This window comes from Magallana gigas, chromosome 10, assembly GCF_963853765.1.
Source record: "Magallana gigas chromosome 10, xbMagGiga1.1, whole genome shotgun sequence".
In the NCBI taxonomy this organism is placed as follows: Eukaryota; Metazoa; Mollusca; class Bivalvia; order Ostreida; family Ostreidae; genus Magallana; species Magallana gigas.
In genome coordinates this window covers 36,257,167-36,282,202 of record NC_088862.1, presented here as the reverse complement: position 1 = coordinate 36,282,202, position 25,036 = coordinate 36,257,167, and the positions used below count along the sequence as shown (strand labels likewise).

Here is a 25,036-nt window from a genome sequence, read left to right as displayed (position 1 = left end):
GATTTTTGTATCCATGATGAGTTATTGTATTATAAACGCGTCACAACATATTATATATGGAAATATTGTGATTTTTGTTTTTAAAGAACGCAAAACATAATTCATTTACTTTTTTTATTCTAATATGTATTATTTGATATACGACTATTAGTACAAAAATTCAAATTATTGATATCATTTTATCAATCTATATAAAAGAAAATGTCAGCTCGACGCCTTTGTGGCCGTTCCGGCCTTTGATTTTGGTAATACTTCTGAGCTGTGTATAATTTATTTTCTATTGATCAAACCTAAAAAAAAAAAGCCCAAAAACGAGCTGTTATGCACACTGATGAATTCTTATATACTGACATTAGATTCAGATGGACAATGCATTATTTTTTTTTTACAGCAACACTAATTGTTACAAATAGTACACAAAAAAGGATTTATATGTGATATAAAAAAATCTAACTCATCGTGCTCCCAGTTGATTATTTTTTAAAGAAAAAAAATATTTAGATTAATATCAACTTATTCAAATCAATGTTTTGGATCTGCAAGATTGGATTAATAACAGGCACGTAGCATCGTTTTTGAAAGTGGGGGGGCCAGACCCATCCAAAAAATCTTGACAAGCAAAAAAAAAAAAAAAAAAAAAATAAGGGAAATTTAAAGTTTCCAAAAATCTTCAAAATCCTAATCCGTGGGGGGGGGGGGGGGGGGGTAGACTCAACTATACTTCCAAAAAAAAAATTTTCCCTACCAAAAATTTTTTCTCTCCAAATCATGAAATTCCTAATCCGTGGTGTGGGGGGGGGGGGGGGAAGGGGGGAGTACCTTCAATTTGAGTACTCATTTCCTAATTTTCATATCAATTTTTTACTAACTTCCAAAAAAGTGGGGGGGCCAACTCCATTATAATTCATTATTTTATATGTAAATTTTAAAAAATTCGTTGCTGCGAGAAAAAGTGGGGGGGCCAGGCCCCCCCTGGCCCCCCCCTGATGCTACGTGCCTGAATAAGCATATTCAAACAATATATTTCAAACTTTACTGAATACTGACAATCTGAACAAGTAGTTGCCTGTCTGGCAGACAGGATGATAATATGCTATAAATGATTATCAATCACAGAATCTTCAGATTCATTCTAATTTAATTACTATTTTTCAATTTCTGTTACCACTATCTTATGTACACAAAATAACAACATATGTAATATTGTACATTCTATAATCTTACTACTTTGTTTTCAGGAGAGGGTTCATACACTAAACTTTTCAATAAAATATGCTTTTCATAAATTCACTTTAATCTGATAGTGCTTTATTTCAAAATCATCATTTGCAACACAAATACACTGTCCTGTACGTGTAAATAAATCCTCGTCCATTGCTTTGTTTACTATGTAGCCGATAGCTGACTATGTCATCTTTGACGAATAACGCACAGGGGTTTCTTATCTCATTAAAGATCGGCAAAACTCGGAGATCTGTTGCAGCTGGGATTTTCAGCACACTTAATTGAGCTGTGTGTTCTTATCTGATGCTAGTCAAATGGAAAAATTGTTATAAACTGATTTATATTTATCAAAGAAAATGTTTTCAGAAGAAAATGATTTTGTGTCACCTGTCCTTTAAGTATCTGGGTTATTACAAAACAGTTCCAAACACACAAGTTAGATAAAGATTAGTGTGTCAGTAATTCCGTGTGTGTGTGTGTGTCTCTCTCTCTCTCCCCTTCTCTCTCTCTCTCTCTCTCTCTCTCTCTCTCTCTCTCTCTCTCTCTCTCTCTCTCTCTCTCTCTCTGCTGTCTATGATACCAATATAAATATCTCTAATTTAACGTTAAATATATTAAAGTCAATCACCAATTTTAATCTCTCTCTCTCTCTCTCTCTCTCTCTCTCTCTCTCTCTCTCTCTCTCTCTCAGTACTTATGCTTTTTTATCCCCTAGTGCAACTTGTTGCGAGGGGGATATAGCATCGCTGCTGTGCGTGTATGTATGTATGTTTATGTGTGTGTGTCCATTGTCAGCTCTTTAGCAAAATTCCAAAAAAAAACTTTAATGAATTTTCATCAACCTTTGAAGAACTTGATATTTTTAGGATTTTAATCTAGTAAAGGTAAAAAAACCCAAACAATTTGTGGTATTGGAGGGTAAGAATATTGCCCGTAGGTAAAAGCTGAAGCGGGCAAGAAATTAAAGTCATCCGATTAACATCGAAACAAGCGGTTGACTTTCAGACAAATTTTCCTGTATTACTTACAATAGAACTAGTCCAAATTCAGAGGAGACTTTGACAGATGTCGCACATTTATCACGCAAAGATTGTTTTATATTAATAATAGCTGCATATCTACTATGGGTTTACATACCACAAGCACGACTACAGATCGCTAGATCTTCAGCTACGTTTCATAATATATACGGACCATTTATGTATGCTTCTATAAAAATGAATGTCACTTAATGAATCAAAATTATTTAACTTTAAAGCATTTGTGTGCGTGTGTTGAGTTTCTGCTAATGCCTAGGAATAGGAAAACTGTGCAACCACGTACATGTAACCATCCCCCTCCCCCCCATTTATACACCACAAAGCTCGGGGATTAGGATAAAATAGATATTATGAATTCAAAGTGGTTTTTAGAAATACTTTTGTCATATTTATTTTGATCTGAAAAATTTACATATACTTTCCTAAATAAATCATTTGCCACTACAACAAGTCATGTTGCGGGGGGATGCTCCGCTTTGGGGTGCCCTAAATCCCCTCGCGCAACTTGTTGCGAAGGGGATATAGCATCGCTATTGTGCATGTGTGTGTTTGTATGTGTGTGTGTGTATGTATGTGTGTGTGTGTGTCTGCACTCCATTTCAATTTTCAAGTAAATTAAAAAAAAAGACTTCCAATAGAACTTCCTCACGATTGCACAAATATGCCTCATTGTAAAATATTTAAACAAATGCAATGTCATATTAATTGGTCAAATATTTAATATGCAAAAACTTAGATAAAACTACACCATTGTAATGTGTGGGGGGGAGGGGCATACATTATGACAAAATTCGTTCAAAACTAAAAATATTTATCATAGATTGCACACTTCTGTAAAATAACAAATAAAAAATGCATGTGCCTTTCCAAACCATTAATACTATTACAAATTATTATTTCATTTAATCAATGTCATAATCAACTTTGTATACAAGTTATCAATCAAAATTTCTCAGTAAGAGTTATCAATCACCCAATGCGAAAGTAGCTTGACAGAACAACGTTACGGTGAGTTGATAGAGTTAATAGCTCAATGTGTGTTTGAATATTTGTTATTAATCCCTCGCGCAACTTGTTGCGAAGGGGATATAGAATCGCTGCTGTGCGTGTATGTGTGTGTTCAGCTTTGAAGCAAGTTAAAAGAAAAATCCTTGCACGGATAATTATCAAACTTCGTACAAGTATTTAGCATGGTAAAAGGCATGGTAAAAGGATAAAACCTGATAATTTTCAAGTCAATTATTTGAATACTTTTTAAATTACAGTTTTAAACAGAAATTTTATGTACGATTTGACAATAACAACTTCCGCTTCACTTCTGTGAAACCAAAGTGAAAGTAAGCAGTTCAAATCAACAACTTGATATTTTTGGATTTAGATCTAGAACAGGTAAAGAAACAGTAGTTTTTGTAGTAATGGAGGGTAAGTAAAAATGTGATCTCCTCTCCTCATTTACTGAACTATATATTCCTAAATAATGCATTCCCCACACAATAACTCATGTCGCGAGGGGATGCTCCGCTTAGCGGTTCCCTTGTTATGTGCTGTAATTGTAAAATCATTTACTATCCAAACTATTTTCTGTATGATATTACATTGGTTTATACATGTACTGGTGTATAGAATTGTGTGGTCTCTTTATAGGTTTTAAGCGTATGATACACGGAGATACAGTGGATGAAGTCAAGAAAAAAAAATACCTGGTACATATGTGGTATAGTATTCATGAATTTTTCCATTTATATTAATTTTTATAAGGCAGCTAAGCTTTTTGTTTCTTGGTCACTCAGGAGACCTATTGCTATTACTCGTCTGTCGTTGTGTGTCATTCATAGACATCATAGTATAACGCTTTTAATAGGTATGAGGGCAGTGGTCATTGTGTTAGCCCTGGGGTAGGAACTATTGTGTTGAGACCATAGGCCAAGGTCAGCATCAATTTCTTACCAAGGTATTGACAAAATAACTATTGCCCTCATCCTCATTTAAGGTCTGTTTTGTGAAACAAAGGAAAAATATATCCTTGTGGCAATGTCAGGGCTAGGATAATGTCAAATTATCTTCCCCAGGGACAATCAAACACTCATCCTGGGTTAGGGGGAAAGCCAGTCGTAGGCCACAGTCAAATACTCAGCCAGGGTTAGGGGAAAAGCCAGTCGTTGGCCACAGTAAAATACTCAGCCAAGGTAAGGTGGGAAGTCATTCATAGATGACAGTCAAATACTCAGCCAGGGTAAGGGGGAAAGCCAGTCATAGACCACAGTAAAATACTCAGCCAGGGTAAGGGGGAAAGCCAGTTGTAAGCCACAGTCAAATACTCAGCCAGGGTAAGGGAGAAAGCCAGTCGTAGGCCACAGTCAAATACTCAGCCAGGGTAAGGGGGAAAGCCAGTCATAGGCTACAGTCAAATACAGCAAAACTCGTTTATAACGAATTTCAAGGGACCATAGAAAAAACTTCCTTATAGCCGTAATTCGCTATAAAAAATATTATAGCGAATTCGTTATAGAATAATTAAGGGTTTTTCCGGCTAACAGTTTTCTAAACTATCGTAAGTTATAAAATTAGTATTACCGTCATATACAAAAAATGTCAATATAACCATTTCATTTCAATTTTTTAAAAAATTCCGTATACTATTTGAATTTGAGTATTTTATACATGCATCTTAAAATTGCATGTTTCCTCAATGAAATTTGAAATGAAAAAAATTCGTTATAAAAATGATAAAATACGTTAAAATTTTGCCAGCGGGGGTCTTAAAATTACTTCGTTGTAGCCGTAAATTCGTTATAGCCGTGTTCGTTATATACGATAATTTTCTATAGGTTTATATAAGAAATTTGCCGGGACATGAATAATAATTCGTTATAGCCGTAAATTCGCTGTATCCGTGTTCGTTATATTCGAGTTTTGCTGTACTCAGCCATGGTAAGGGGGAAAGCCAGTCATAGGCCACAGACAAATACTCAGCCATGGTAAGGGGGAAAGCCAGTCGTAGGCCACAGTCAAATACTCAGCCAGGGTAAGGGGGAAAGCCAGTCATTCATAGACTATTCATAGTCTGTCTGTATGTCTGTCTGTATGTCTGTCTGTCTGTCTGTCTGTCTGTTTGTCTGTCTCTTTCTCTCTCTCATGTCAATCATATTTTGGGCAATTTCTTTTTTACAAGTTGAGTATTTCTGTAACAGAGCCAGATTGATGAATCATTATTTATATGCATCATCATGTATCTTTGTAGGGTAATATATTATATATATATGATATTTGTATATTATTACTTTAAAGTTAGATCAATTTTAAATGAAAACACTCCTTATTAAATTGTATATATTGATTTATGGAAAGAATAGTTGACATCATTTAAAACACTTTTATTTTTAATTAAACAGGTTGTGGTTTTGAGACCTAATCCCTCCAAACAATGGAAACAGCAAGCACTCCATGTAAAGTACATCAGTGTTCTAAGTGTCCGGGGGACACAGGGTACTATTGTGTATCGTGTCCATGTGATCTGTGTCCCCAGTGTAAAGAGAACCATGTAAAAGATCTCCTAACAAAAGACCATGATGTTGTGTCACACTGTGATAAAATCAACTACATCCCAACACAAGAGATCTGTGTGAGACATCCTATCCATGTTTATAGAAAGTACTGTGAAGAGATCTGTGTGAGACATCCTAACATGCTACTTGGAATATACTGTGCACCTTGTGAACTCCCTGTCTGTTTCCATTGCACACAGCATAAAGAACACAGGATACTAGATATTAGAACAATTTATAGAACAACGCAACAACAACACAGAGGAACCATTCACACCATCAGAAGTGAGGCTCTCTTTTACAGACCTGTTCTCCTGCCACGAATCAAAACTGATTTCAAAACCTGTCGCACAGAATTCTCCCTCTATCAATCAGAGATGTTAACAAAGGCCCAGACACTGAAGCATCTCATTAACTATATACAAAAAGATTTCATGTGTAATGTGTTCTGTGACTTTGATTTCAATCACAGATGTTTAAAACAGCAGAAAGAAATGACCAGACATATTGTCTGCCTACAGAGATATGAACTCAGATATGTACAACCAGAGTTCACATTCAGTGCACTACAATTCCTCTCATTCACAAAGACAGCCCTCTCCCAGATACATCCTACACTCCACACCAGCCAGCTCTCCATGACTGAGTCACTCAACAAGGAGGATGTGATGGAGTCACTGAGTGCAATCCAAATCACAGAGAGAGGAAACCGACGCGTAGGAAACCAGTGGCTGCTGAAACTGACGTCTGGTGCTGAGTTCCATCAATCTCTCACAGTGACAGGTGTTGATCGTTGTAATCACATTTCCTGTGTGACATCAGACCGGGTCTGGGTCAGTGATGATGGAGACAATCTCATGTTGACAGACACAACAGGTGTCCCTCTACATCGTGTGGAGGATTCATGTCGTTATTTATATGATGGTAATGGATTACACACAGTGAACAGTGAGAGTGAACTGATTTATATAGATAGGAATTATAACATCAACAAACTGTCAAAGGATATGAAAACAACCACCACATTTATAGAGAGAACAGACTCTACATGGGAACCACGGTGTGTGTACTGGTCCCCGTCCACTGGGGATCTACTGGTCGGGATGTATAACTATGATACAGAGACAGGCAAGGTAACCCGGTACAACCAGAGTGGACAACTCACACAAACCATACAACACGACAACACAGGAGGGCGACTGTATAGTAAACCTAACTATATAACAGAGAACAACAATGGGGATGTCGTGGTGTCGGACTCATGGAGTGCTGTAGTGGTGACAGAGCGTGGAGGAAGACATCGTTTCTCCTACACAGGACGTTCATCACGATTAGGACTATGGCCACTTGGAATCTGTACTGACGCGCTGTCGCACATCCTGGTGTGTGATGGTATAACCAACAAAGTACAGATGTTGGACAAGGACGGTCAGTTCCTGTCATATCTACTGACAGAATCACAAGAGATGGATGAACCATTGGGCCTGAGTTATGATGTCAACACTCACCGTCTCTGGGTCGGATCAGGGGACAACAACAAGGTGTGTGTCTACAGGTATATCACCAGACAGGACGCTCTGACAGGTAAGTCTGAGTCAATAACATTGATGTAGTATATATGTGTTAGGTATCATACAGGTTTCAATGAGATCTAAGTACACCTTAGTTATTTTTGTTGTATCACACAAGTCATGTTAAATTGTTAATTCAGTTTGTATCTATTTCATTGTGATTGTAATCCATATATTAGTTATGTATCCACGTAATTGTTATTCATTATTACATGTATGTTCATGTTACCATATGTAGTTTACTCCTCAAACTTATCTAAATAAAAAGATACAAACATTATCATGGTTATGAAAACAAGTTATACAAGAGGAATTAACTTTAAGAAGTTAAACAAGTTTGTTAATTACTTTAATTGGAGTAATGAATTTACGTATTCTATTTACTTTAATCAGAGAAATTAATTAATTAACTTAATCTACTACTTGTAACAGGATTAGAACTCTATGTTTGATGTTTGTAGATCAAAGTCGTGTAATGAAGTCACTGAGTGGAATCCCAACCCCAGGGACAGAAAAACCACAGCAAGGAAACCAGTGTCTGCTGAAACTGACGTCTGGTGCTGAGTTCCATCAATCTCTTACAGTGACAGGTGTTGATGGTTGTGATCACATTTCCTGTGTGACATCAGACCGGGTCTGGGTCAGTAATGGACACAATCTCATCTTGACAGACACAACAGGTGTCCCTCTATATCAAGTGGAGGATTCATGTAGGGGTTATGGATTACACACAGTGAACAGTGAGAGTGAACTGATTTATATAGATATGGACGATGACATCAACAAACTGTCAAAGGATATGAAAACAACCACCACATTTATAAAGAGAACATACTCTATATGGTGGCCAGGGTGTGTGTACTGGTCCCCGTCCACTGGGGATCTACTGGTCGGGATGATTAGAGAGGAACCAAGAGACGATACAGAGTTAATATGGACATGCAAGGTAAGTGATTATTCAGACGATTCAGATGATACAGAGTTAATATTGACAGCTAAGGTAACCCGGTACAACCAGGGCGGACAACTCACACAAACCATACAACACGACAACACAGGACAGGGACTGTATAGTGATCCTATCTATATAACAGAGAACAACAATGGGGATGTCGTGGTGTCTGACTTGTATGCTGTAGTGGTGACAGAGCGTGGAGGAAGACATCGTTTTTCCTACACAGGACCTCCATCAGGATCAGGACTAGAGCCACTTGGAATCTGTACTGACGCGCTGTCACACATCCTGGTGTGTGATCTTAGAACCAAAACAGTACAGATGTTGGACAAGGACGGTCAGTTCCTCTCACATCTACTGACAGAATCACAAGAGATGCGTGAACCATTGGGCCTGAGTTATGATGTCAACACTCACCGTCTCTGGGTCGGATCACGAGACAACAAGGTGCGTGTCTACAGGTATATCACCAGACAGGACTCTCTGACAGGTAAGTCTGAGTCATTATCATTCACATTAATTAGATATAGATAACTAAGACACACAGTCCGTGTTAATTATCAGTCAATAAGATACATGTAAGACATGTTTATCTGTGTGATTGTTTGTCAATATAAACAGCTCATTGTTACAGGGTTAGCTGTATCTACCAGTCATTGGGATTCAACGTTTATCTAAAATAAATAGAAATTAAATATATTTCATTATAAGATGTACAGTCACATGTCATTCTAATTAGTTGATTTATAAATTAGGTCATTGTGATTAATAAACCAGATTTTAATATAGTGACACATGTATTTGTAATTTGTTTTGTTACAAGTATGTGTCAATTAAGTTGATTTAATTAATTACATAGATATGAAAGCATGTGTCAATGTAATTAGTTTGAACTTCTTTGTAGATGTAGCTCTGTCTTTATTTATTTAATTTGATTTATTTGTAGTTGTGTATGTATCATTACATAACCTGTATGATATAGATTAATTAACAACTAATTAATGCCTTGTTGTAGATGAGCACACACCCCGTCCTGATGGGGAGGCCATGTTTAGCTCAACACCAGCCGTATAATGGAGATAGCTTGGATATTGACAGGTTGTAAATGTTTCTGTACAAATCTAGTCTGCTCTCCAAACCACACGTGTTGTTTGTCACTTTGTTCAACATCTGCAGATGAAATTGAGCTGTGTATAATTCACATGGACTGTAATACTGACTCCTGTTTATTTCACACTTTGTGATCATCCAAACATGGCTGTCTGTTGCTGTATGTAAATTTAATGTTATGGAAAATAGACTGCTGATATGAATTTAATAATGAATAATTACTATAAGTGTTTAGATTTATACTATCTAAGACTTACGAGTGATCCAAATACTGAGTGAGATCGTAGACTCCAAGCTGAGAATGCTTAGGAACTCGAGAAGGTGGCCCTGGGCAACCTACAACAGGAACTCGACCTCGAGAGGAAGAATCTCAGATCCACTAAGTCTGGTTACAATGCTCGACTCGAGCAGCTCAGCACATCAGTGAAACATGAGGAAGCCAAATAGAGCGACCTTCAGTGGTGAGTTTTGAGCTACAGTGTGGTGTTCTGTCTCTGGGGGACAGAAGACTGAGATAGTGAGGGTCAACAAACAGTAAACTCGAGATGATAAATTTAATTATCATCATGATTTTACTCCTCATCTTTACCTCGATAGACAGCAATTAGCACTAATATTGCTGGGTGCTGATAGGGTGTGAAGTTTAAGTCCATCAATTTAACTGTATCACCTTTTTTCTTTAGGTTTATTTAAATTAATGTTTTTTTCTCTCTCTAGAAAGTTTTCTTTAGGCTTATCTAAGTTAATTCCCTAGAAAGATTGTGGTGACCTTATTTAAATAAATGTTTTTTAGCTCACCTGAGCTGAAAGCTCAAGTGAGCTATTCTGATCACATTTTGTCCGTCGTCCGTCTGTCCGTCCGTCTGTCCGTCTGTCTGTCCGTCTGTCCGTCTGTAAACTTTTTACATTTTGAACTTCTTCTCTAAAACCGCTTATCCAATTTCAACCAAATTTGGCACAAAGCATCCTTATGGGAGGGCGAATATAAATTGCAGAAATAAAAGCCCGATCTGTATTCAAAGTGGAGAAAACCTTGAAACTGTAGAAAAAGGGGGGTGCATTTTTAAAAATCTTCTTCTTAAGAACTACCGAGTTCCATTCAACGTAGTTTAGCATAAATTATCCTTATGGGAAGGAAAATATAAATTGCAAAAATTAAGTGCTAATTCTGTTTCAAATCTGAGTTATTATGAAAATAATAATAAAGGAAAGACGTGTTTCAATCAGTTTAATAGCCTCGGGCTCGGCATACGGTAAAATGGGTAGACAAGACTTGGCCTGAGCAAAACAAAAGATTGGCAGGTATTAATCTGCCAATCTCATTAAAATTTCTTGATATTTGATGGACCAGTATATTTGTATTCGCTGTAAATATTGCTGCAAAATAATGCGTATTTGGAATTGACGATTGCCGATCTGCCCCGGCTTTTATTTTGCCACGGCCCGGGTTTGCATACCCATTTTACCAAGACTCGTATTCCATACTTCTAAAACGAGGTTCTTTGTTTAAAGCAGCCATGACATTATACGAAAAAGGGTCAATCTGACTATGATGAATTTGCTTGCTATGCAATCGTTCACGTATGAATGGACATTTTTGAAACATGCAAAATATATTGGTGCCGATTTTGTGAAGTAAATTAAGGCTAAATATTTCAATGCGTTGACAGTTTTCACACATGACGTTGGTGTTAGCTTGTTCTGATTTTCGTTTCGTTTTCATTATTTATGCTTTGTAACCTGGGAACTTTCGTCTGTATTTCGTGATTTTTACGTATCAAATCAAACAGAGACTTCGGTAAATCAAACAGTTAACTGTTTACCTGCGCAAATTAAGCAAAATCTGATGTAGGGGTACTGAAATACAATTCATTCTATCGGTAATTCGGCATTAACTTTTGCGTAATGGTAGATTAATGCAATTGGTTTTGTTGAGATGCTCGGCATTTTCTCGAGTTTATTCAGTTTAAATAGAGTTTGATATCGCTGACGGAAATTTGTAGGTATACACATGTATATATATGATTCATTTCGAAAAAAAATAAATTGTGTTCTTTATTTGTTATACATGTAGTGCATGTTTCTTGTGCTTAATTGTTACCCCACAATTTCTATTTACTAACCATATTTGAGTGTTAAGCTTCGAATTATAAGGAAGATACAGAGATTTGCTCACTATTCTATGTTTGTACACAGATCTTAAAAGCTAAAGATTAAAAAAGTAAAAAAAATTTCAATATTTATTACGAAAATTTTCAAAGTCTGTTCTTCCAGAAACCAACTTACTTAACCTTTTTAGCTCACGTGAGGGTGGGGCCACAATAGGGGGTCGAAGTTTAACAAATGAATATATAGAGTAAATATTTAAAAATCTTCTTCTCAGAAACTAATCGGCCAGGAAAGCTGAAAATTGTGTGGAAGCATCCTCAGGTAGTGTAGATTCAAAGTTGTGAAAATCAGGACCCCCGGGGGTAGGGTGGAGCCACAATGGGGGGGGGGAGGTCGAAGTTTAACATGAATATATACAGTAAATCTTTAAAAATCTTCTTCTCAGAAACTAATCGGCCAGGAAAGCTGAGACTTGTGTTGAAGCATCCCCAGGTAGTGTAGATTCAAAGTTGTGAAAATCATGACCCCCGGGGGTAGGGTGGGGCCACAATGGGGGATCGAAGTTTTACATAGGAATATATACAGTAAATCTTTAAAAATCTTCTTCTCAGAAACTTATCAGCCAGGAAAGCTGACACGTGTGTGGATACATCCTCAGGTAGTGTAAATTCAAAATTGTGAAAATCATGACCCCCGGGGGTAGGGTTGGGCCACAATGTGGGATCGAAGTTTAACATAGGAATATATACAGTAAATCTTTAAAACTCTGCTTCTCAGAAACTAATCCGCCGGCAAAGATGGAACTTGTGTGGAAGCATCCTCAGGTAGTGTAGATTTAAATTTGTGAAAATAATAACCCCTGGGGGTAGGTTGGGGCCACAATGGGGGGTCGAAGTTTAACATAATTATATAGAGTAAATCTTTAAAAATATTCTTCTCAGAAACCAGCCAGGAAAACTGAAACTTGTGTGGAAGCATCCTCAGGTAGTGTAGATTCAAATTTGTGAAAATCATGACCCCTGGGGGTAGGTTTGAGCCACAATGGGAGGTCGATGTTTTACATAGGAATAAACAGAGTAAATCTTTAAAAATCTTCTTCTCAGAAACTAATCAGCTAGGAAAGCTGAAACTTGTGTGAAAGCATCCTCAGGTAGTGTAGATTCAAAGTTGTGAAAATAATGATCCCCAGGGGTAGGGTTGGGCCACAATGGGGGGGGGGTCAAAGTTTAACAAAGGATTATATAGGGTAAATCTTTAAAAATCTTTTTAGAAACTAATCAGCCAGATGATTCTTTATAATTGTTAAGACTTTGGCCCCTGGACAATTCTTTGGCCTCACGAGAAGGTTCAGAGTTTGATGTACGTTTATATCCCATATATAAACTATTGTTAGGGATCTTTTTGAGAACTGCAATACTCAACATATGATATGACTATAAAATCATCCTGTTAGAATAGGGACTAATGATTATAAACATAAGAATATCCAGGGGAAAATGAATTTTATTTATACAGGATCTACATGTATTATTATACATTGTCTAGATAGTTTGTATTATGACTCCATTGAGCTGATTTTATCATACCTATTGTTCCTCAGGTGAGCGATGTGGCCCATGGGACTCTTGTTTTCTCTAAAAAGATAGTTTATACTAATGTACTGAGATAGTATAAAGGTTGTAGAATTTATGTATAACATTAATATTGATACATTTTTTATACATAGCTATAGAGAGGGTGAGAGCTGTCAACCACACCTCAGAGAGAGTCTGGACAGTGAGCGTAACTCACTCCTTGAGAGTGCAGATCAGAAATCTCCAATTTTTGAGAACATGCAGCTTGAGTTAGAATCAGAACATGCCAAAGTTAAAGATCTCAAAAACTCAGTGGAGCGAGAAAAGCAAAGGCTGCAATCTCAGGTGACTGCTCTCAAGTCTCAGACTAGTGTACTCAAAGACGAGCTTGAGCAGGAAAGGTTGGCTTGCCGCCAGATGAAGAACGAGATAGACCAGATACAGGTGAATGAGTGTGGAGTTATTGTGTCTCGCAATGAACAATGATTACATCTTACCATCTTCCTTTCTACTTTCTAGTTACAAGATGTTGCACATCTTGCTCATTCCACATAGTAAACTACAGTCTGTGATATAAATTTATATTAAGTTGATACCATCGGTATTATTATTTATTAGGTCATTTTCATAATCTAAATATTGTTATAGCTCTGTTGAATTACATGATAATTTAACTTTTTCCAGCATGCTATTGGCTCGTCAGAAATTACCAGCTAAAAGCATGAAGGAAACAAATGAAGTCTGTGGTATATTAAAGAGAGTTGTTTTGAACATTTAACTAATTGTTTGTGTTTGTTCAGCTTTCAGAAACTTGACGTCACTCAGCACTAAGAACACGAACGTGACCAAGTCTCGCAGCTCGAGTCTGAACATGAACTCCTGAGGTTAGAGGTCAAATTCCTAAAGGACGCCATGAACGAGAATGAGGGAAGTCGTGACACAGAGGAAGTGACAGAGCGTCGGACACAGAAACAGCTGAAGAGGGAGAGGGACGACCAGAAAATGAAGATGGTAATGATGTGTTCTCAATGCTTGGATACAAACTATGTATATTCCTTATTTTAAGCGAGTACTTAATTCTGCGATCACTATGTTTTGTATAAAAATGTGAGAATATTGAATCGTGAACGCGGAACTTTTATCCTAATCTCTTATAGTTCCCAACTCTGAGGAAATGTGAGCGAGATTTCAGGAAATGTAAGTGAGATTTCAATCTCTGTGAGGTGGATGCTTCTCTTGATTTAACATGGATGTTAATTCCTCGCGTTTACATATTACTGTAGATTCCTAATCAAATGCAAGGAATTAACATCCACATATCACAGGATGAATCTCTGCCACTGAGTCAACTGAATGATAACTGAATGGTCTGGAAAGGTCATAAATATGCCATTGACTGAATGACAGTAATGTGTGTACATGATTAGAGATGATTTTCTGTAAATAAACTGTTTGATGTTATTTATATACAGTATTCTACATGGAGTGGCCATTTTGCTGGTTTGCCTGACTTCTTTGCCTTTTTTGTTTTTGTTTTTTTTTTTTAAATTTTGATAATTGCTTCAGCTTCTGTTCTGGGTTTATTCATGCATGAAAATGAGTTATAGATATTCAGCAACTTTACTCAGCAAGTTCAAAACCTAGAGAGTTCAGAGACTCGAGAATGTGACATGCAAGCCACTCGGGAATACAGCTAGAAAAACTGCACTCAACTCACCAGCGAATCGACTCAAAGGGCAGTGATGAGGATCCAGTTCACTGGAACGTTTAAAAGACACAGCTCGAGAGTTTTAAGATCTTACACAAGGAAATAGCCAATCAATCTGAACTTGGTCAAATGCTGTTCCATATATATAGAGGCATTTTTTTCTTGCTTCCATTTTTGGCCTACGGTATTGATTATGGACTCAGTGGCTAGGAGTATTATTACTTTGGTGGAATTGTCACACTAATTTCAATGGAACTATTTTTTTAATGCGCATATGATGCAACTTCCTGGATGGTGCTGAGTCTGTTTGTCAACATGTGAAACCCACATGTACTTGGGGGTAGGTATGTTTACTCTAAATATTTCTCTCTTAGAAGCCGCATAAGGCATTATTTTTCTGATCCAATATTTTTCTTGAAACATTTAACTAAAATTTTTCTTTCATGAATTATATGCTGAGAGTACAGTTAATCAATAAACTTAACTAAAGCTAAATAGTAACATATAGTGAAATTAATTCCTTGTGTGAGACTTTAAGAGAAACATGTACTTTCATTTAAACTGCATTTTTTCTATTTTCAGGAGTTGTCTCCCTTGTTAAAGATCAACAATAGCGAATAAACAATGCGGGATGCTGTTTTGTCACCAACGGTGAAATTTGACACCTGTATACCCGTATTTCTACCAATCGCCTCTGTCCTCTTTGTTGTGTACACCAGACAGGTAAGACATTCAAGATAATTGTTTGCAATCATTTTAATAAGATAAACAATGAAAAATATAACATATTTACATGAACACAGTTCCTCATAAAAGGACATGTCACATTTTGCACACACTCATCAATCAAACATTAAGTGCACATTATTAAAACATTATTAAACATAGCAATCATTAAATGTAATACAAAATTCAAATGATAGGTATAATATTACAAACATTTCATACATGCTAACTACATACACTTCCCTACCCCCCCCCCCCCCAATTCACACTTAGCTACTTCCTGTTTAACTTTGGATCTCTCAGTGACTTACTATAAGTGTCTTTAGACTTTTTATCATAGAGCCGATATCTTTTAGATCAGTAGAATTTACTTTGGAATTCATATTTTAATATGGGTGGTTTTTGTTTCATTTTAAAGTAATTTTGCCTATTTTGCTGTTGTTTTAGATGATGGACCACTCTACTTCCTTTTACTACAGGTGCCCTATTCTACTTTCAAAATTTCTGCTACTAGTATTACATTTTGGATTTGATTTAAGATATGCCCTATTCACAGATTCAGGTTTTTGTGTGGAAGTGTGATATTTAATTCTATCAAGATTATTAGGTCACAAAGTCAAATTTATACAGTCTTTTAACAATCACATGTCTTCTTATGTCATGCTTAATTCAAAGTCATGAGGCAACACTGAAGAGTTCCATTTCTTGTTTTTCAGTCCGCGACAGGAGAAGGAATGAAGTTGGCAGGACTTTCTGCACTGACCTTGGTAGCAGCTGATGATGGAAACGACAGCAGTTGACATGACTCGTTTCATCAAAGGTAAGTCTTCAGAGTAGTGTTTAGATCAGTTTAAGTACGGTACTCGGTCCTGCATCTAAGATTCAGGTCCAGGGCTAATCTTCTCTGCATGGATTCTCTCATAGCTTTTGTTCTTCCAAGAAACATGTGACTGCTGAATGGAGCCTTAGCAGTCTGTTTTCTTTGAGAGTCAAAGAAGTGGCGCAGGTCTTCAAAGGTTTTCAATCATGTGCCCTTGATTTTCAGATGCACCGGAAGCAGCGGCACTATCTCCATCACTGGTGAAATGGGAAATGACGAGTGGACCGTCATCACTTTGCAGCTCACCAATGCTTTCTGTAGCCCATCTCTTTTCATCACTAATGGTGGTCTCTGGAGGAATGATTGCAGTGCAGTCTTCATGTCCTGGACAGGTAACTTTCTTTCCCTTGGTTCTAAGATGGGTGCCGTTCTTGCATTGTTCATTGCCACAAAATACTGCCACAACAACTTCTTGGTAACACTAACACTTAAAGTGTATCTCACTTGTGTGGCAGCTTGGAATGGTGTTTTCACAATGGCATTGAAGGTGGCATTGTTATACCGGACATCACCTTCCGCTTTTATAGGTGTATTGGCAAGTCCACACTACTTGTTAAGCTCTTGAATGTCCTGCCGTATTTTCCTCATACTGTTTTTGTTCACATCAGTGATGAGTTTGCCTACTGTGTTGCAGGTCTGATGAATGTAAGTGGCTGATGCTGGTTCAGTGTTTGCGCCAAGAAGCATACCACGCATAATCTCTGTTGTAAGGCTGGTACCCAAGTGGCCGACAACCATGGACAGATCAAGCTGTGTGGCTCTTTGTCCCCTTCCAGATCGACTGACTTCCTCGTACTTGTTTCAAGACCCAGCTCAAGAGTATAAGACAGAGTCTGCAGTATCTAATACTACAGTATCAAGATCAGCTTTTCTTGGTGTAAGGCAATAATGGGGGTAAATATGGAGAACTGATGACAACTTATGGATACAGGTAGGAATATAAGTCAAGAGGTCCCTTTGGGTATGGGCAACTTAATTGAGGGAGGGGGGGGGGGTAAATATGGGAATCTGACAGTCTGAATGTTGGTCAGGAGGACATCAGGTATAATTAGTAAAATGGAATGTCCACTCATCAGGTCTAATTTCCATAAATTTTGAATCAGTAAAGAGAAAAGTCCAAATATATAAGCTCTAAAAGGACTATATTTGGTAATGTCTAATAATTGCCCCTGATTTTTATTCAATTTTTAAATATTAACATAAAAATTATTTCTTTATAAATCATTATACAGAGGATGCCTTTAACTTTAATCTTGATATCAGTGATAATTATCAGTGATTTATTTTGATGTACATCCTGTGTAAAATATGCACAAATTTTCCTCAGAACGCATGATTTCATTATATGTGCATCCCAAAGGATGCAAAAAATTTAGAAACGCACATACACATTTTCTCGCTAAGAAACTCCAGAACATAGATTGTTCCTTTCTGAACTTATTAACTAGACACCCGAAATGTTCCGAAAAAAACCCACTCCAAAAGCAGAAATCTTATTGGTCTACACTTTGTGATTAACCAATGAGATTACATGATTCATAACATTACAGGGGGAATTTGATGTCAATCCCGATACCACCACATAAAAACAGATAAAGTTACTCCCGAATTATGGTAGATTATCAAGAGTTTAAGAAAAAGTAGACAAAAGGCTGATAATCTGAAATTAAAAACAAAAAAGAGGTTCTTGGTGATAAGAACGCTGATCCAGAACTTGAAACAAACTATAGTGGTGATAGAGAAACAGAGACATTCGGAGAGGTCCCATTGTTGGCACTTGGCCTCTTGTTTTATATTCATGTTCTTTGTAAAATAAAATATGGACTTATTGTTTTCGGCTTGGGACTCAAAGTTACGATTAAGAGGAGTCTTATGGACCAACAAAGACCACTTTTAAAAATGAATCACTGATTATTCATTGGCTGTTTATATACGACTTTACCTAATAATGTAAGTAAATGAGCTTAATCTCGCAATTTTGCAACAAACGAAAGTTTTGTCATTGTTTTCTTTATATTTAACATTTTGAAGTAAATAGCACAGGTCTGCTCAAGTACAATTTTAACATGTGATTTTGTTGTACATATCATACTAAAAATTGGTATTTGGTTAAGCCTGCACTCGATGTTTCCCAGTAAAAAAACCATCGGAAAACACCCATATTTTCCTACCAAACATTGGTTTACCGGTATTTAAAGAAGACAACCTTCATGACTCACTTATTTTCAAAATGATTTCAACTATCTTCCACCTTAATTCTAAAGATATTTATAAAACTTGAATTTTGGGGGTGAGAAATGCATAATAATGCATATAGTCCTTTTCTTTATCTTTATGCAGAACTCTTCTTCCCAAGAAGATTGAAAACATTTATAGAAGTTCAAATCTGGCAACAACTTCTTAGATGAAATTTACTGATCATACTGAGATTTTGGTTTTATAGAGTTGAAGTTAGTGTCCAGAGTCTGGAGAAATCTTTCAAGGAACGACTGAGTAAACTCAAACAAGCTCGGATGCCACTCGTCTTCGAGTCGAACACAGTGGACAGTCTTACGAGTCGACCCAGCGCTCAAGCCTTGAACCAGCGAGTGTTACATCACAACTCTGAGCTGACCAACTTTGTGTCTAGAGACTCTAGACTGATGGAGGAGAAGATGGAGCTATGCAACACACTGGGGCGTCTAGAGGAGGAGATCTGGAGATACAGGAAAAGGGGTGCCGAACAGCAGGTATGTTAGTCTGTAAATACAGGCAGAGGGGTGCCAAACAGCATGTATGTTAGTCTGTGGATACAGGCAGAGGGGTGCCAAACAGCATGTATGTTAGTCTGTTGATACAGGCAAAGGGTGTCTGTGGATGAAGAAAATAGGTTCCAAACATCGTTTATGTTAGTCTTTAGATAAACTTAAGGGTGTCCAACATCAGGTGTGTGAATCTGGAAAGGGATTCTGAATGTCAGGACCTAGTATGTAAATCTGGAGCTAAATGTAAGACTTTGGGTGAATAATGAGGGATTCTAACTGTCAGGGACAAATGTAAGACTATGGATAGAGGAAGATAATTTCTGTAGAGTATCATATGGTAAGGATACAAAAGTTTGTGGGGGGGGGGAGGTGTTAAAGGTAGAATGTTTACAAGACTCAGCTCGAGAGTATGCAGTATCTAATACAACAGTATACGGATCAGTTGTCCTCGGGGTAATGCTACTAAAGTTTGTTTGGGGGGGGGGTTAATGGGAGAATGTTTACATCACTCAGCTCAAGAGTGTACGTATCTAATACTACAGTAACATGATCAATTGTCCTCGGGGTAATGCTACTAAAGTTTGTTGGGGGGGGGGGGTGGTTAATGGGAAAATGTTTACATCACTCAGCTAAAGAGTGTACGTCGGAGTCAGCAGTATCTTATACAACAGTAACAGGATCAGTTATCTTGGGGCAAGGACACAAATGGTAAACATAATGAACTGATGACAACTAATGAATACTAGTAGGAATGTAGGTCAAGAGGTCCCTTATGATATGGGTAATTTCATTGATTGGGACGGGTAACTATAGGAAATAGGAATCTGACAGTCTGAATGTAGGTCAGAAGGACGTTCGGTTACTCGGCAGATCTACTTTAAAATTGCATACACTGATAAAGGCCGCGCACATCGCTAATTCATTTTGGTTCTAAATCTATCTCTTTCACCACTGGATGTTAAAATTTATGATACACTGTATGTGATATATTTGCAAAAAGAAAAAAGTCCAAATGTATCACCTCTAAAGTTGAATATTTTCCTTTATACAGAACTCCTCTACCAAAAGAAATTGTAAAAGTTTACAGAAGTTTAAATCTGGCAGCAACTTCTGAGAAGAATTTTTATTGAAGGAACTGAGATTTTGGTTTTGTAGAGTTGAAGGTTCAGTTTATGTCCAGAGTCTGGAGAAATCTCTCAAGGACCTCATCACAACATCACAACTTTGTGTCCAGACTGATGGAGGAGAAGATGGAGCTACGCAACACACTGGGGCATCTGGAGGAGGAGATCTGGAGATACAGGCAGAGAGGCGCCGAACAGCAGGTATGTTTGTCTCTAGATAAAGGCAGAGAGGTGCCGAACAGCAGGTATGTTAGCCTGTGGATACAGGCAGAGGGTGTCTGTGGATGAAGAAAACTGGTTCCAAACATCGTTTATGTTAGTCTTTAGATAAAGGGTTCCCAACATCAGATGTGTGCATCTGGATATGAATATATGGCTATGAGTAATGAAAGAGGGATTCTGAATGTCAGGACCTGGTATGTAAATGTGTGATTAAACTTTGTTTAATATTTATTAATTTCTGTGAATGATAGGACCAGCGCCATCTTGGATTTTATTGTATTTTATTGTGGCCCCTCATCTCCTTTTGGGTTTTGTTTTGTGGCCCCGTACCTGGCATAAGTTATTTAATAATTCTTAGTATTTGACCAATCAAATTAGCCCATTGTTTTGACCTTCGACCAGCAATAGGGACATCCCCCTAGGCCCCTATTGCTAACGCCACCTAGCGGGGGTATTCCTCAGCCAATCAAAATTTGCTAATTTATAATTTTAAATAATAACAATTTCAATTATCCAATCATTTCTCTTATTATAAAATAACAACTTCTATCAGCCAATCAAATTTGTCAGGGCCCCCTTTTACTTTCTTGTATCTTTGTTGAGCGTCACTTTCAAAATTTACGCTAAAGGCAAAGCCACGCCAATTTAATCCACTGCTTCCAAGGCTTTCAACATCAGTTTTCCATTGTTATTGTGATTTGTGACGATATATTTTTTTGTTTCCCTTATTTTTGTTTTGTTTGTTCTTTTGTGTAGTTTGTTTGTCTATTGTCATTGTAGTTAGAAATGAGATTTACCATGATTCTAATGCTTGTCTTCAATACCATATCTAATAAATCATGGTATTTGCCCAAACTGGTCTTTTAATGTTTTTACTGCTATGCTATCCAGATGGATAAGAAATTAATCTGGAGACTAAATGTAAGACTTTGGGTGAATAATGAGGGATTCTGAATGTCAGGGACAAATGTAAGACTATGTATCTGTTAAGAGATTTAGGTGCTTAATTATCAGGATTGTAAGTTGGTAGAAAAATGACTATCTAGAATTGATCTAACCATGTTAATTTAGACATCTGACAACCTCAAGATAATTGTACCCACATCTAGGTCATTATGGGCCTCTCGGTTTAGAAAGTATTAAGTCAATGTTTTTCACTGTAGAATGGCCATGATACGAGTGAAAACCACGCAGATTAGGAGAACTGATATCTGGAAGCTTGTGCCTCATAGACCAAAGAGAGGCTGTCGCTACAGCTGGCCCTTAATCAAATAGAACAAGAACTTGACCGATGTCAGGCCAACCTCAGAGTAGAACAAGACCGAAGGTCAGGCATCGTTGGAGAAGGGACGGATGGGGACAGAAACAGGGTAAGGAATCGGGGAAAGAGAGAGAGAGAGAGAGAGGAAGGGGAGAGAAAGAGAGAGAGGAAGAGTAGGGGAGGGATAAAAGAGAGAGAAAAAAGAAACAGGGGATTAGATAGAAATACTTGTGGGGGAAGTAAAACTTACATCCATATAACCATTATGATAATATTTGAAGTTTGAACAACATTTGTTATATTGATACCTGATTAAATTCTGATGACGGTTAATCTGTATTTAGATCCAGCGTCTGTACGGGAAGTACCTTTGGGCGGACAGTTACAGGAAAGCCCTGGTCTACCAGAAGAAGTACATGCTCTTGTTACTGGGGGGATTCCAGGACTGTGAGCAGACAACCTTGGCTCTGAATACCAGAATGGGTGTCGACCCTTTCCCTGAAGACCTGCAGCGAAGGGCCAGGCTCCGCCAACCGGTCACCACATTTAGAAGTGCTGTCAGGTGGTGGTGGCCATAACTAGGTCAGTAGGTCAGACTGGTCACCATATTCAAGAGTGTCCCCTCATTGGTAGTGTGGAAGTGGTTCAGCCTAGATATTTATTTGTTTCTATTTTCCTTGAAATTTACTATAATGAATATACTGGATGTAAGTTAGCTATGATATGAAAGGTAAGTGAAGCACATTGATATATAATGCTATCTTAAAGCTGCAGTAGATTTCTCTCCCTTTACTGTTCTTGCAGGATGCGGTACTTGGTCAGGAAGTGGAAGAGAGCCACCAGAGTGGGATTCCCCGTGATGGGGGGCACAGTCGACCTCCAACAAGGTGACCTAGTGACCTAATTCTACATGTTTTAGCTCACTTGAGCTGAAAGCTCAAATGAGAATTGATGATCATGTTTTGCCCAACGTCCGTCTATCTGTCTGTCTGTAAACTTTTTACATTTTCGTCTTCTTCTATGGAAGCACTGGGCTGATTTCAACCAAAATTGGTGCAAAGCATCCTTAATTTAAGAGAATTTATATTTGTCAAAATGTAAGGTCATGCATGCTTTCAAGGGGATATGATTATAACTCAATAAATTTTTTTAGTATTTTTCGAAAGCTGTTAGTAGTTTGGAAGAATCCTCGGGGAGTGTAGATTCTAGTTTGGGCACATCGTGATCCCTAGGGATAGGGTGGGGCCACAATGAGGGGTCAGATTTTTACATATGAATATGTAAAGTAGATTTGAAAATCTTCTCTGAACTGATATACAATACACTAGAGGAGAAGCTGGCAGCGGGATGTAAACAATCTACCCAGCTCCAGGAATCCAGTGCTCTTACAGGTGTAGTAGACAATGGAAAGCACACAATGAAGATGCATGGGTACAATCAACATGCATAGTTTCCTTGCATATATTATCAAATTCACTATGTTAAGAATAACTGAGTACATTCCATTTTGGTAATATATAGGGAAAATCTTTTAAAGAAATTCTTATCAGGAACCGATCTGGCTGATAAGCTGAAACTTGTTTGAAAGCATTCTCTGTTAGGTTAGATTAAACTGTGATAAAATCGTAATCCCCGGGGATAGATTGGGGCTATTCGGGAGGAAAGGGGTTCAGATAGATATGGTTATTAAGAATTAATCTGAAAGAATCTTCTTCTCTGAAACTGATCGGGCAGAACATCGTAAACTTGTGTAGAAGCTCAATATGTGATATGACTATAAAACCATCTTGACTCAAAGGGGCTCAATGAAAAACTTAAGAATATGCAGGGGAATTTTTTTTATACAGGATCTATTTTACTACATTTTTGGATTTTTTGTATGTGATGCCATAAAGCTTATTTTGATATGTTTATTGTTGCTCAGGAGAGCGATGTTGCCCATGGGCTTATTGTTTTTATATACTTTTTAGTCGCATACTCATATAATAGGTTGCTTAATTATCAATAGATGATCATTTTCAGTAAGGAATAATTGATTTTCCCTCCAATGTAAAATTTATAGAACCATTTTAAGAAGAATATATTAACAATTTGGTTTTTTACTTAATTTTTAATTAAGTAAAGAAATTAAATGATAAACACAGTGTTTAACAAATTAAATAAAATTAACATTTTTATTTCATGGCATCAGTCCATTCCACAGAGTGATCAAGTTGACGGTAAAACCACGTCTGATTGTAATAAGACACGTCTCTTTATTTACAGGTTACGCACCCAACTCTAACAGTTTCTCACCACTCCGCATCAACACTCAGTCACGAACTAACGGCTCTGGATCCTTAGATTGCACGCTTCATCGCCCTCCATTCAAGTGTTCATGAGTCTCCATACAGTCCGTCCTATTTGTCTTCCAGCTTTACTCAGAGAGACCTCCTTATTGGAGCTTCTCCATATCACTCACTAGGGGGAGCCTCTAGTTGTTACCATGTCAACAGCACTGGAGTGACCATTGGGATCTCTTCTTATTAGTCAGAGGGAGGGGTTTTGATAGTTACCATGTCAACGGCAATATCTCTGTCCATACCACACCCTCCACGCAGGACTACAGCATCAAACTACACCCCACTTCTGAAACCTAAGGTGCTAGAAGGTGAGCTATATAAACCAGAGATGTAAGACAGAAATACTTAAGGTGGTATGGGACACCTGTTGATATTAATGGGGATAAAAGAACATTATAATCAAAATACTTTAACTGGTTTACAGTTTACAAATTTTACAATATTTGATTGCAAAATATAAACCAGAGATGTAAGACAGAAAATACTTAAGGTGGTATGGGACACCTGTTGATATTCATGGGGATAAAAGTACATTATAATCAAAATACTTTAATTGGTGTAGAGTTTACCAATTTTACAATATTTGATCGCAAAATATGTTTTAAAAATCTTTTCAAAGTTAGTAAGAACTATAAAACCTCCTTAGATGTTTGAATATAAAACCTATTTTATGCAAACTCCTATCACAAAATAAAGGTGTTTTTTTAATTTCTTACAGGAAAATTTTCTCCCCTTCTTCTCCCAACCCCACAAAAGTTGGTCACTCATCTCTAATACGTCGAGTCAGGATCAGAAAGGCCCTTCCCATGACGACTACATCTCTCGACTCAAATCGTGAATCTGCATCAGAGACTTAGCGGGATGGATTCTGGTGAGTGAGAGTGAGGTTCAAGTCTCAAAA

The 25,036-nt window shown here is 37.4% G+C and overlaps 2 protein-coding genes across 11 annotated transcripts in view; both read left to right on the top strand.

Moving 5' to 3' along the window:
* Positions 1 to 25,036, top strand: part of LOC105330472 (uncharacterized) — a 320,443-nt gene that overhangs the window by 171,253 nt on the left and 124,154 nt on the right. The window contains exons 7-8 of one of the 2 annotated variants that reach the window (XM_066073567.1): positions 7,842 to 8,326; positions 8,381 to 8,825. In XM_066073567.1, the coding sequence (XP_065929639.1) occupies positions 7,842 to 8,326; positions 8,381 to 8,825 (930 nt within the window). Of the gene's footprint in view, positions 1 to 7,841; positions 8,826 to 25,036 lie in introns of both variants that reach the window. The other variant, XM_066073568.1, reaches the window with a different exon arrangement.
* The window catches only part of LOC117683857 (pericentrin), a 67,893-nt gene that overhangs the window by 40,484 nt on the left and 2,373 nt on the right, over positions 1 to 25,036 (top strand). For 2 of the 9 annotated variants that reach the window (XM_066073580.1, XM_066073581.1), the window contains 8 exons: positions 16,608 to 16,774; positions 17,077 to 17,373; positions 18,886 to 19,171; positions 20,342 to 20,511; positions 22,138 to 22,375; positions 22,598 to 22,680; positions 24,059 to 24,443; positions 24,854 to 25,006. In XM_066073580.1, the coding sequence (XP_065929652.1) occupies positions 19,105 to 19,171; positions 20,342 to 20,511; positions 22,138 to 22,371 (471 nt within the window). In that variant the 5' untranslated portion in view covers positions 16,608 to 16,774; positions 17,077 to 17,373; positions 18,886 to 19,104 and the 3' untranslated portion in view covers positions 22,372 to 22,375; positions 22,598 to 22,680; positions 24,059 to 24,443; positions 24,854 to 25,006. Of the gene's footprint in view, positions 1 to 15,098; positions 15,181 to 15,418; positions 15,560 to 16,278; positions 16,383 to 16,607; positions 16,775 to 17,076; positions 17,374 to 18,885; positions 19,172 to 20,237; positions 20,556 to 21,695; positions 21,903 to 22,137; positions 22,376 to 22,597; positions 22,681 to 24,058; positions 24,444 to 24,853; positions 25,007 to 25,036 lie in introns of those variants that run through there. The other 7 variants (XM_066073582.1, XM_066073583.1, XM_066073586.1 and 4 more) reach the window with 7 other exon arrangements.